This window comes from Manis javanica, chromosome 7 (assembly GCF_040802235.1).
Source record: "Manis javanica isolate MJ-LG chromosome 7, MJ_LKY, whole genome shotgun sequence".
In the NCBI taxonomy this organism is placed as follows: domain Eukaryota; kingdom Metazoa; phylum Chordata; class Mammalia; order Pholidota; family Manidae; genus Manis; species Manis javanica.
Genome location: NC_133162.1, coordinates 87596217 through 87609981, shown reverse-complemented (window position 1 = coordinate 87609981; position 13765 = coordinate 87596217). Strand labels below are relative to the sequence as shown.

The 13765-nt window shown below is 35.7% G+C and overlaps 1 protein-coding gene across 5 annotated transcripts in view; it reads right to left on the bottom strand.

Moving 5' to 3' along the window:
- TARBP1 (tRNA guanosine 2 -O-methyltransferase TARBP1) overlaps positions 1–13765 on the bottom strand; it is a 100253-nt gene that overhangs the window by 52404 nt on the left and 34084 nt on the right. For 4 of the 5 annotated variants that reach the window (XR_012133321.1, XM_037017068.1, XM_037017066.2 and 1 more), the window contains exons 11-13: positions 12228–12327; positions 11111–11283; positions 1422–1519 (exon numbers count right to left, since the gene is read on the bottom strand). Coding sequence is in view for 4 of the 5 variants with exons in the window: in XM_037017068.1 (XP_036872963.1) it covers positions 1422–1519; positions 11111–11283; positions 12228–12327 (371 nt within the window). In the remaining variant the exon portion in view is untranslated. The remainder of the gene's footprint in view (positions 1–1421; positions 1520–11110; positions 11284–12227; positions 12328–13765) is intronic. The other variant, XM_037017067.2, reaches the window with a different exon arrangement.

Here is a 13765-nt window from a genome sequence, read left to right as displayed (position 1 = left end):
CTAGCGCAGAATAAACAAAAAAGTTACTTCTTTACTAAGTGCTTTCCTGAAAATTTAGGGGTAGCAGAAAAATTTTGGGATAACAATTGCTTATGTAAGAAGAAAGCTAGCATCCCCCACCTCAGAGGGTTTATTCCTTTGTATGTCCTTGCCTTCATTTTAACATCTCAAAATACAGTATAAAACTTGTCTTTTTACATTTTCACACCTGCTTACTAGCCTATCAAACAATACCTGCTTCAGTAGGTGTTCTAATAAGGCTTGTTAAAGTAAGTATATTTTCTCACTTTATTAACAATCTAATGGTTCTAACTGCTTCAATATTTGTCCCTAAGAAATTTTAACTGAAAAAAAAAGTTAAGAATAGGCATTTCTATAAGAATTGGACTGATTAGACCACCACCACTAACTTGGAAGCATCTTTTGCCATGTATGACCATGCTTCACATACGGTCTGTTCTCCTGTGCCGAGGCCAGAGCCTCCAGTTTGCTTTTCTCTTACTCTCATGGCAGCAGCTGTTGAGTGATTTTGGGTGGAAGTGCAGAGGAGGTGAGGAGAAAGTGCTCTTGTTCAGTGCTTTGGTTCCTACAATAGGAACCTAATCATCTGAGCTGCTATGTCCTGTTGCCTTTTTTACTATCACAGGTAACTGAAAGAAAACATACTGGACAGGAATCCTTAGAATCAGCTCAAAAGTAGATTCTTTTCAGTAAATATTTCTTGTCAAGATGTCTGGGATTACACTTTTGTTGAGGGAAGACAGTGGAAATAATTAAAAGAATGCTGACGAAATTGAAACATTTGGTTATGGAATTGTGTGTTGTGTTAGAAGGTTTCTGTTTGTGAAATGTATTAAAAATAAAATTTCAGAAATTAACATAGTACAGAAAATCCTTGGAGAAAGGGGGAAAACTGTTAATTTTTTTTTTCAGATGTCCTAGAAAGAACAAATTATGTGGAGAGCAGAGACAGCTACATCCTTACCTCAGACCTACTGTTCCCAACTCTAATTGCATTTCAGAATCACGGAATTTTTAAAATATGTATGTATGGGTACTGTCTCAAACCTGCCAAATCCCAATCTCTGGATACTGGGACCAAATATACATTAACTATGCAATGTACTTCAAATAAGTTAAACTGTTTGAAACTCTAAACCCTGAGAAGTAGATTACCTCCATGTTGCAGATGAGGAAACTGAGGCTCAGAAAAGCTACATAACTTTCCCAAGATCATAGTTACTCCACAGACATAACCAGAACTAGGAGACTCCAAAGCTTACATTTTCTCTACTTCATAAGGCCGCTTCTCAAGAAACTATCACATTAAACTAATTTTTCTTTTCAATATAATGCCTGCCAATTAGTAATCATTCAAATATTGATGAAAAGAATAAGAAGCTACTCCCATAAACACTTACACTATTTAGTTCATCCACAGTAAGTCTTCTGAGAATAAATTCACAAATGCTCTCTGTAGTAGACATAAAAAAGTTCTGAAGAAGAGTCAACACCTCATCTGTATGGGAAAAAAATGTGCAACTGAAATGACAGAACTAAGTTATTTGGTACAAAATACACCAGATACTCTTGTGTAAGTACAACTATGTTAAGCATATGGGTGAATTATGTACTAAAAATAAATTAAGATCATATTGTAGTCATTAATACCATGGGGACATCTGCAATTAATCTTAAAAATCATTTGGGAATTTCAGTTCTGGATAAGATGGAACAGCAACATACCACCTTCTCTCACTGAATGCAGCTATACAGCTAGGATAGAGTATCTGAAGCAGCTGTTTGAAGACTCTGACAGGTAGAAAATGGAAGATGGATTCAGAAAGAAGAGACATGGAAGAGCAGTGAGCCAGCTCCGGTCCTGCAGACTGGAACCCATGCAGGAACAGTCAACAAAGTGGGGGTCAGAATAGGCCCTGACTTTCTTGTCAGAGAGTAAGAAAGAAGAATCCCAGAGAAGCAGACGATGAGGACTTAGGAGATTCTAAAGAAAAATAGCCCAGGAAAGTGGCTTATGAACTGCTGGGCTAACTCCAAGCTGCTATGCTATCTAATCAACACCAACCACTTTCAGAGCTGAACTAACAGAAAGACAACTGCCTGGGTCCCAGACTGGCCAATGGGTGGGATGCACGTGGCCAGACAAAACTGCAAAGGATTTGAACACAAAGCTGATAGTGGAGCCAAAGCCCATGAGAGCTGTAACATCAGGAATTAAGGCCCAAACTGAATCAGGCTGTCTATCTGCTAAACAAAAATATCAACATTTTCCACAGGCCTTAAACAACATCCAGAGTCTTATAACATAACATTCAAAATATCTAGGATACAATTCAAAAGAACTGGGCATATGGAGCATCAGGAAATTCCTATCTCACATGGGAAAAGACAATCTACAGATGACAACACAGAGATGATAATGTTAGAACAATCTGACAAAGCACTCCTATAAAAATGCTTCCAAAAAATCAAACACACTCTCAAAACAAATGGAAAATAGAAAATCTGCACAAAGAAACAGAAGATATACCAAAAATTCATGATTGAAAAATACAATAACTGAAAGTTTAAAAACTCACTGGATAGGATCACCAACAGAAAGGAGATGCAAGAGAAAACTCAGTGAACTTAAAAACAGGTCAATAAAATCTGCAATCAGACACAGTAAAACCAAGCTGCTGAAAACTATAAACAATGAACAATCTCAGAAGCAGAGAAACACAACATATTACTTAGGCAAAGAGCAATTTAAGTTACTTCAGAGTTTTAATGGGAAACCATGAAGGACAGAAGCAAGTAGAGCATTTTAAAAGTGCTGAAAGAGAAGCTCAAACCAGAATCTATAACCAGCAAAAATATCCTTCAGAAGGTGAAATAGACATTCTCTGATAAAGGAAAACTAAGAGAATTCATTGCCAATAAACCTGCTTTGAAAGAAATGCTAGATGTTTTTTAAACAAAAGGCTTATACTGTCACAGGAAAACATGGGAGCATCAGGGATCAAAGAATTAGGCAGGGAAACTGCAAATATCTAGGAAATATTCTTGGAAGTAGAAATACGCTCTTCTTCACTGGAGTTCTTTAACATTTGTTTGATGTTTGAAAGCAAAAATTAAACCATTGGTGGAGTTTTCAACAAATGCAAATACAAAACAATTATAACAGATGAGGGATGAAGGTCAAGGGATCTGAAAAGTGGGATATTTTCAAGGGACCTATAAGGGGGTATAGCTTCCACATTCATTTCAAGTGGCAAAATATTAATTCTAAACAGACTGTAAAAAGTTAAGTACACACATCATAATCCCTACGGCAATCACAAAAAACTTGGAATATCTTGTAAAAAACAGAACAGATAAAATGGAATATGAAATGGTGTTAAAAAAAATGTCATGAACTCTATTATAATTGACATTTATAAGATAACGATTCAACAATGCAGATTACATTCTTTTCATGTGTACATAAACAGTCACAAAGATAGACCATACCCTAGATCATGAAACAAACCTTAATGAATTTTTAAAAATTGAAATTGTACAAAGTATTCTGAGTAAAAGAGAATTAAATTAAAAAGCAATAACCACACACAGAGAACAGTAAAATCTCCAAATACATTTCTAAATAATTAATGGGTTAGTTCAAGAAAAGTTAGAAAATATTTTGAACTGAAAATATAATATACCAAAATTTGTAGGATGCAGGTAAAGCAATTAAACTTAAGAAAACTTCCAGCATTAGATGTCATTTTAAAAAAGATCTAAAATCAACAATCTGAGTTTCCATTTTAACTTTTTTAAAAAGGCAAATAGACCAAAAGCAAGTAGAAAGAAGAAAATAAAAAACAGAAATCAATAAAATTGAAAGGAGAAAAATCAGTGAAACCAAAAGCTTCTTTGAAAAGGCAAATAAAATTGATAAATCAGTAGCCAGTCTCTAAGAGGTAAACACACACAAGTCAATCACATTTCTGTAGACTAGCAATGCACAACTGAAAACCAAAATTTTAAATCAATGACAGCCTAAATAAATCGAGAGACATACTACATTTGTGGACTTAAAAGTCTCAGTTATAATAAAGAAGGCACTTTTCCATAAACTGACCTATAGATTTAATCTAATTCCAGTCAAACTTCCAGCCGAATTTTTCAAGTACCAACAGATGATTATAAAATTTATAATGGAAATGGAAAGGCAAAGGAACTAACTAGAATAGCTGGACATATTTTTGACAAAGAATAAATTGAAAGAACACCACATATTTAAAGACTGTAAATCTAAACTAACCAAAACAATGTGATACTGGCAAAGGGGTAAACACAGAGATCTACAGGTGACCACAGAGTCCAGAAATAGATACACACAAACACGGCCAACTAATTACTTTGAAACAACTTTACTGAGACATAATTCGCATAACACAATTCACCTGTTAAAAGTGTACAATTGACTGGTGTCTAGTGTAGTCACAGATACGTGTAACCATCACCATAGTCAATTTTAATTTTCATCACCACAAAGAGAAACCCCCTACCCTTTAGCTATCACCCTAGTCTACTTTCTGTCTCTATAGATTTGCCTATTCTGAACATTTCGTGTAAATGTTATAAATTTACATGCAGTCTTCTTTCACTTAATGTTCTCAGAGTTCATCCATGTTGTGGCATTGTTAGTACTTCATTCCTTTTTATGGTCAGTTATGGAAATACTACATACTGTTTATCCATGCATCTACCCATCTATTTTGGATTATTTCCACAGCCAATTAATTTTTGACAAAAATACAAACAGTTCAACAAATAAGCCTGGAGCCACTGAATATCCCCAGGCCAAGAGATGAACCTCAACCTAAACCTTAAGAACCTAACTCAAAGAAAAAAAGAAAAAAGAAAATCTTATGTTACTTGGGGTTAGGGCAAAGATTTCTTTTTTTTTAATTTTTTTAATTTTGATATCATTAATGTACAATTACTTGAACAACATTATGGTTACTAGACTCCCCCCATTATCACGTCCCCCCCACATACCCCATTACAGTCACTGTCCATCAGCGTAATAAGATGCTATAGAATCATTGCTTGTCTTCTCTGTATATACTGCCCGGCAAAGGTTTCTTAAACATAAAACCTAATGCACAATCCATAACACAAAATAAAAATAAATAAACTGGACTTCATCAAAATGAAAACTTTTGCTTTAAAAGACACTTAAGAGACTGAAAAGGCAAGCTACAGACTGGGAGAAAATATTTGTAAATCACATATCCAAAGGACTTGTATTTAGAATATACAATGAACTCTCATTATATACACTTCATACAAGAGTAGAAAACAAACAATTTAAAAATAGGCAAAAGATTTGAATGCTGCAAAACGCTGTATCTATCATTCTTAGAGATATTCTTTTTTAAAAAGATTACATACGCATTAAAAATTATAGCATTAATTTAGAATTTTTCTTATTTTCTGTTATAAAGGAGACAATACTATACAGCCTCTGAAGTCTCATGAGTCACTGGTTGGGTCAAGAAGCCACCAGTAGATGGTTGGAAAGTAAAGCTTTTTACTAAAAAAGTAAGAACTATAACCAATGAGTATGGTACAAACAGAATACTCTTCTTTTTCATATTCTCTGCCTTTTCTTTCTCCTATACATATTCAAATCTCAAAGCTCTATAAACAGTATAAAGAAATATTTTCTGCAGATACATTCAAATCCATTAGTTTATAATAAAGTTAATTTGAGATTACAAGGAAAGCTTAGGGACAGATAATAAAATGAAATGAAGAAATAGATGCTCTTAGGGTTTCCAGTATCATCATCACTGCCACGGTGCTTCCTGCCAATGAGCACAGCACAGAAAAACCCCTCATGCACTAGGACTCCCAGTCACTGCCACACGTTCATGTTTGACAGCCCATCACAATAGATAAACTGGGTACAACGGTTCAACCAGAATAGTGTTTACAGTTTCGTTTCCTACTTTGTGTGCCTCATACAATTGACAGTGGTAACCCGAATCCTAAAGTCAGGACTAGAATTGGTCAAAAAGTCATCGTAGTCAAAATCACAATGAGATACCACTTCACACCCATTAGAATGGCTACTATCAAAAATAGTAATAATAACAACAAGCATTGGTGAGGACGAGGACAAACTGAAACCTTGTGTTCTTCTGAATGGAATGTAAAATGGTGCAGCTGCTATGGAGGTTTCTCAAAATATTAAACATAGAATTACCACATGATGTAGCAATTACACTTCTGAGTATATATATATATATAGCAAAAGAACTGAAAGCAGGGACTTGAACAGGCATTTGTGCACCAATGTTCAGAACAGCATTCTTCAGAGCCAGAAAGTGGAAACAACCCAAATGTCCATCAACAGATGAGTGGATAAACAAAATAGGGCATATACATACAATGGAGTTATTACTGTATCTAGAAAGGAATGAAATTCTGCTACATGCTACAACCTGGATGAACCATGAAGACATTACATTAAATGAAATAAGCTCAAGGTAAGAGAACAAATATTGTATGATTCCACTTATGAGGTACTTAAAATAGTCAAATTCACAGAGACAGAAAGTATAACAATAGTTGCCCAGAGCTGTTGGGAAGGGAGATGAGCAGTTACTGTCTAACAGGGACACAGTTCCTATTTGGCGTGATGAACAAGTTCTGGAGATGGACGGTGGTGATGGTCACACAACACTGGGACTGCTTAATGCCACTGACTGAACACTTACAAATGGCTACAGTGTAAATTTTATGTTATGTATTTTCTTTTTAATTAAGGTATCACTGATATACAATCTTATGAAGGTCTCACATGAGCAACATTGTGGTTTCAACCTTCACCCATATTATCAAATTCCCCCCCACCCCATTTGTTATGTATTTTTTAACCACAATTTTTTTTTACAAAAAGCTACCTCAAGGAGAAAAATTCAAATAGACACAAGAGATTGATCAAGGCAGAAAATAAAAGCAACCCAGGAAAAAAGACTCAGCAAAGAGGATCATATCCACTATAGGGACCAGTTTAGCAAGTAGGACACAATTCAGCAAGTGTTATATTTAAGGCCAGTTACTTTGCTCCACATAAACCAATGTAACTAAAAGGAGAGCTATACTGTAACCAAAAATGTATTTCCTTAAATATAAAAATAAAGACTCAAGGCTCAAGTTATTTTGAATTTTTAAAAAAATAACCACTGAAACATCACTTTACATTCCTTCTTTATGTATATATGGATGCACCAAAGTAGAATTAGAATCCCTGACTCTGGTGTGATTACAGTCTAATTTTATATATATATATATATATATATATATATATATATATATATATATATATATATATATATATCACAAACTCAAGGAAAACACACAGCCATGCTCTCACTCTAACTTCATGATCACTAGCTTCAAGTGCACCTGAGGGCTTCACAGCAAGCCTACACTGCCCTAGTCCATTTACTAATGCCTTCCCAGACAAATACACTTCCTCCACCATTCTATTTCCTCTTTCACTAAGAAAATAGGATCAATTAGGAAAGAATTTCTGCAAACTCCTACACCCACCCTCTAACTGCATCGCCTCCCTATCGCATTCCCATCTAAGACCAGCCCCTCCACTTGTTCCAAGATCCCATGCACTTTGACCTCCTTAGATACCAGTAAGCAAATATCCTATTTACATCTTCAAATTTTCCCTCTGCTGAATCATTTCCATCAGCACATGTAAATTTTATGTTATGTATTTTCTTTTTTAATTAAAGTGTCACTGATATACAATCTTATGAACATTACATTATTATTTTCTCCATCTTAAGGCAATAAAACTTCTCTTATCCTACCAGCAACTGCCCCATTTCTCTGATCCCCTATACACAAAACCCCTTTAAAGAGCTCTCCATACTCAACATCGCTATTCCTCTCCATAAGCTGCCCCCACCACTGCCCCAAAACTGCATCTGTCATGGTCACTTATGTTGCCAAAACCAACGGTCACTTCCCAGTCCTTATTTTAGTTTATCAGCAGCATGTGCTGCAGTTACCACTCTTTCCTTCTGTAAATACGCTCTTCATTGGCTTCCAGGATATCACCTTCTCCTGGTTTTTCTCTTCTCTTGCAAATTCCTCATAAGTATCCTTTGCTACTTCCACTTCATCTCACCAACCACTAGACACTGGTTCTCCCTACGGTACTTGGACCTCTCTCCATCTCTCTTGCTCTCCTTGGTGTTCTCATCCAGTCTCATGGCTTTAATTATCTCCTAGATGCTAATGACTCCCAGATTTCTAACTAACTGGTAGTTCTCCCTCAACTCAAGTCTCAAAGTCAAATGTTAACTCAACAACTCCACTAGGTAGCTAAATGGTATCTCATACTCAAACCACCTGAAACCAACAGAGGGAGCTTTTAAAACAGAAGTTGTATCCTATTCACTCCTCAGCTCAAAACCCTCTAATGAGAGCTATACCATTAAAATGGCCTACAAAATCCTACACACAATCACCACTGCCCCTACTCATCTCCTATTATTCTTCACCTCACTGCACCGTATCCCCACTCCCTCAAACAGCGGGCTCTTACACTGGGCCTCTTCACTTACCACACCTTCCTGAACGACCTCCCCTGCATCTGTGGGGGTCTCCCTCCCTCAAGTCTTTGCCTAAATGTGGCCTTCACAGTGAGGCCTTCCCTGACTGACCAACCTAAAGAAAGCTGCAACCTTCAACTTCTACCCCAGGCACTCCCTGACCCCCTTTCCCTGCCTTGTTTTTCCCCATTACACATGTCAAGCTTTCATGTATTTTATCCGGTTACTGTTTATTATCTCTCTCCCCATCCCACTCTAGTCCCCACAACAGAAAGCAATCCCAACAAGGGGATATTTTCAAGGCTATATCCTAGTGCTCAAAACAGTGCTTGGCATATGCAGATGATCGATACATATCTGCTGAATTAATTCCCCAACATCAGATCAAATGTTTTCTGGTCTCCCCCCATTAAGCTCTAAACATCTTTGAAACTTGAGTATCAGCACAGTAATTGCCACAAATTAAATGGTGGGGAGAACATCTAACCATACACCCTCCACACAGATATCCTTCCTCTTGCTTCTTTCTGGCCCATGTGTCAAGGCTTCAGGTTCAAAATAAAAAAAAAAAGGAGGACAAATGGAAACCACAGTAGTTTGTAATCTCTCGAAACTTAAAATACAGAATGTTGAAGATATGTGATTGGTATATGGGGACTTATTATGGTATTTTTATCTTTAAAGATTTTGATAATGAAACATCAAAAATTAAATTTAAGAAATTTTAAGAAACAATAAGTCAAAGTTGCCTGAAACAGCAGTATACAGTTAGACCTCAATCTCATCCACTGACAGTAAGTATACCTAGATATTTCTGACTTTACCCCTTTATTTGTACATTGACCCTGGTACTGATAAACTTGTAGATTCTTTACTCATTTATAAAATGGAAATGCCTATTTCCTTCTTCCCTCATTAAAAAAATCTCTTCAGGGATAAGATCTATTAACAGTAATTAAACTTGATATGGCTTACCAGTCATATGGAAATCTACTGTTAACAAGATTAAATAGGTATTTCTTTGCCTCTTACTTGGTAATATAAAAAATTCATGAAAAGCAACACAAACTCTTACATTCTGCAAGTAAGAACATAAAGTATGTACACACTACTTGTAAAAACAATTTTTCATTATCTTATAACGCTTAGTATGCACATATACAAGAACCACTACCTACCCTGGTAAGACTCACACACAGGCCCAGAAGACATGCAGACACATGTTCATGGAAGCACTGTACATCATACGATGGAAGATTACACAACAGGGGAAATGATGAATTACAAGAAAGAACATGGTTGAATCTTATATACCTGGCAAGTAAACAAGAGTTACAGAAGACTTCTTACAGTAAAGTAACATTTCTATAAAGCTCTGAAGCAAGAAAACTAGATAGTGTATTGCTGAGGAATATCAATATATGTGGTAAAACCATTTTTAAAGTGTATGGAAGATAAAGTCAAAATAATGAGGAAAAAAGAAGGGGTTTGAGGAGTAATAGGTAAATTTCTTTTTAGGTTGGGTACTGAGTTCATGAGTGTTTATTCTGTATCATAACTTACATATAACCATCATTCTTGTGTTATCAAATATCATGGGAATTTTACAAATGGCATCCATGACCCAGTCCTGCACTTGAAAGCACTAAGTCCAGTGAAAACAGTCAAGACATAGCAAATGAACCCAAATTTATGCCCTTAAGGAACCAAAATATTATAAAAAGTTACTGTTTTGTGTACAGTATTTGGTTTTGCTACCACTATGAAAAACATCAGAACTGGAAAAATAGCTTTAATATTTCACAAGCATATGTAAAATTAATAATCTCACCAATGTTTAACCTAATTTTTAAATACCAAATTTCTAAAACTCCATATGACATTTCATTGGTCAAAAAGGATTGGGAATCAAGGCTTACTCTCCAATATTCTCAACTCTAATGTCCACGAGCTTTCCACTAGTCTTTTACATATACCTTAGTTTAAGGAGAGGAGAGCAGGCTTGGTACTTCTATCTACTACCACAATACTTTATGTATGAAGTATTTTCTACTTAAAAGGTGCTCAGAGATTAATATATTTAAAAACAAGTAATTATAAAATTACTGTCATTCTCATGCTTCAGCTTACTTTCTGACACATCTAGCATAATGGGAATTAGAAATGGATCTGCTTAAACACATATGAAATAGCAACCCTTTTTGATGGCCTGGAAATCAACAAGTGAGCATTAATTAAAAAATTAAATAAGAGCAAATGAAATCATATTATAAAATCAAAAGCAACTAGCAGATGTAAACACTAGAATGTCAGCTCCACCAGGGCAGGTTTGCTCTTTCACCAGCACCACCAAGAGATACTCAATAAATATTTGCTGATTGCATGAAATCATCCTTTTAAGAGATCAGAAATTTCCTCTCATTCTAAATACCAATATACCAAGTGAGACACCAACAGAAACTATTTATCCTTACCATCTTGGGTACTGAAACCTTTCAACAAGCAAGTGTGCAACAACTTCAGCAGCAACTGGAGGCATCTGTCAGTTTTCAGCAAGGGAATGTAGGCATTTGTACCAAACTTCATAAGAGCATCCAGGAGAGGATCTAAGAATATCCTTAACACATTCTGTGTTCTCCGCTTTTCACTAGGTATTAAAAGACATGCCCAAATCAAGCACTTCAAAAGCAGAAAGAAATTATTTTCCATCTATAATCTGGGAAGTTGGTTACCTAATGGACTCAATTAAACAAAATAGCTCTTATGGATGATCCAAACACATCACACCTATGGGGACTCTCAGTGACCGGTCAAGTCTGTGCCTTCTCAGTGAGTGTAGAGCTTCACTACAGAAGGAAGCACAGGGAAGAACACACTGGACTCAACTCAAGGCACTAGTATGAGGAAGTTCTGTATCCAATTTACTTGGAAATTAAAATATGAAGACCCTGCTTCAATAATTAAAAAACAAACAAACATAAACTAGTGATGGAATTGAGACGTTAGCAAAAAAATACAAAGAATTAAGGCTTTATGAAAAACTGTTATAACCAACTTTAGAACTAGAAAAGTACTCTCTTTGTCTAGGAAAGATATTTGATGTTAATCAAATGAACTGCATATCATTCAAATACACAACCTAATGAAGCTGCTTTTTTGCAGCAATTAAAATCTGGTGAGAACTGATCTGCTCACATTCTCAAAATATAAATTAGATCATTTTAACTCAATTACCTTTTTTCTTAATTACACATGATACAAAGGGGTCAAATTCAGTAAATTTACTTACCTAATCTTATGCTAGGATCTTTACAATCCATTCTTCTAATATTATTATATAAAACCAGTGATTATTGCATATAGTTTTTTTGACCTTCTTAATAGTTTGACTTACTATCTGAAAGGATTAGTAAGCCCCTATTCCTATTAATTTATTGTTAACTTTAAACATTTCTTTAGTAAATTTGCCAATGTTTCAGTTCCTTCCTTTAATACATTGTGACCAATTCCATACCAATCACAGAACAGTATGAGTAGACACTGTAAATCTGATAAGCCTTTTTTTAAAGCTTTAAGTTTAGAAACACTTACTTATATTGAATCTTCATTCCTTCCACATCTACAGCCAGCAAGACCATCATAGCAACAAGCTTGGCTTCAAACCAGTCAGGCATAAAGCAGTTTTCTCCTGCTAAAACAGGTTAAGGTTTGCAAAACATTAACAAAATCCTTCAAATATGATGTTTCAAAAACAAAACAGCTAAATGATTATGCTTATCAACATGAAATTATTAGAGAGAGCCAGCTGAGATAAAATATAGAACACCCTACAGCGTGGCTCATTGTTAAACACGAACGAAAGCAAATCTCTGCATGCCCACTACAGGCCATCCCCTGACCAAGGCGCTGCAGACTCAATGCTTCCTGTGCCCATAGAATTTACAGAGCAGTAGAGGAGAACAGCATCTTCCAAAGAATGACAAAACAAAACAGTCATTGCAGTGAGCAGCATAGATGGTGCTGAGGATATGCCGTCATCTGGGAGTAAGAGGAGGGACAACTGGGTTGTACATGAAGGTGGAGAAAGAATGAGATAGTAAGAAGGACAAGACGGTTCCAGAAAAAAAGGAGGGGCATGACAAAGATCCTCTGACAGGAGGGATTTTCACATTCCAGGAAACAGAAAGATGCCTGTGTGGCTTGGGTTCACAAAGACAGGAGAAAGGGGGTTACCAAAGATGAGGTCACAGAAACAGAACAGGGAGAGGCCAGGGCATTCTGTAGACCATGTAAAAGGATTTCAGTCCTCGCAAGAGGAAGCCACTGAAGATTAAAGGGAATGTATACCAAGAAGAGGAGGAAAAGAAAAACTTCATCAAAATTTGTATTTTAAAAAGATTTCTCCAGGTACAATATGGGATACAAGGGTAGATGCAAGGACACCGGCTAAGAGGCAATTCTAGTATTTCCGTTGAGAGAAGAGTTCCCTAAGTATAACCAGAAGGGATTTAATGGATACAGCCACAAAGGCTCTGGAGCCTCAGACCTGTGTCTGACCGCAGTCCTGCTCCCCGTGGGCTGTGGGCCTTGGGGCAATTGATTATTCTCTCAGAAAGCTTAGGTCATCTTTCATGAAATCAAAGTGACGAAACCTTGACTTTCCTTGGGTTTATTATAAAAATTAAATAATATAGGCAAAGTCCCTAGAACAAGTTTTGAAATAACTTGGTTAACAGATAAAATTAATGTTTTCCTATTTCTGAAAGCCTATTAAATTAAAATAATTCATGAATAGAGGATTTCTTTTTCATTCATGGTATATTACTATAGTAAGATTATACTTTTCACCTCACTCTCAAGAAAAATTTAGGTAAGAGATCTAGTTTTCCAGCTCAGTGGTTCAAATCCTTAAAACATTTTCTTAAACATTCTAAGATAGATAGGGATAATTTAACATATTTTGATACAAGTTTACTGGAATAGTACAGAAGACAGACAATACTAAAAACATATGCTTGCATGAAGGATGTCATTTAAAAATACAACCAAAGGATGAATTTTATAATATATTTTTAATGCTATAAATCCCATTTGGTTGCCAGCAATAAAAAATCTGCTTCCACTTTTTA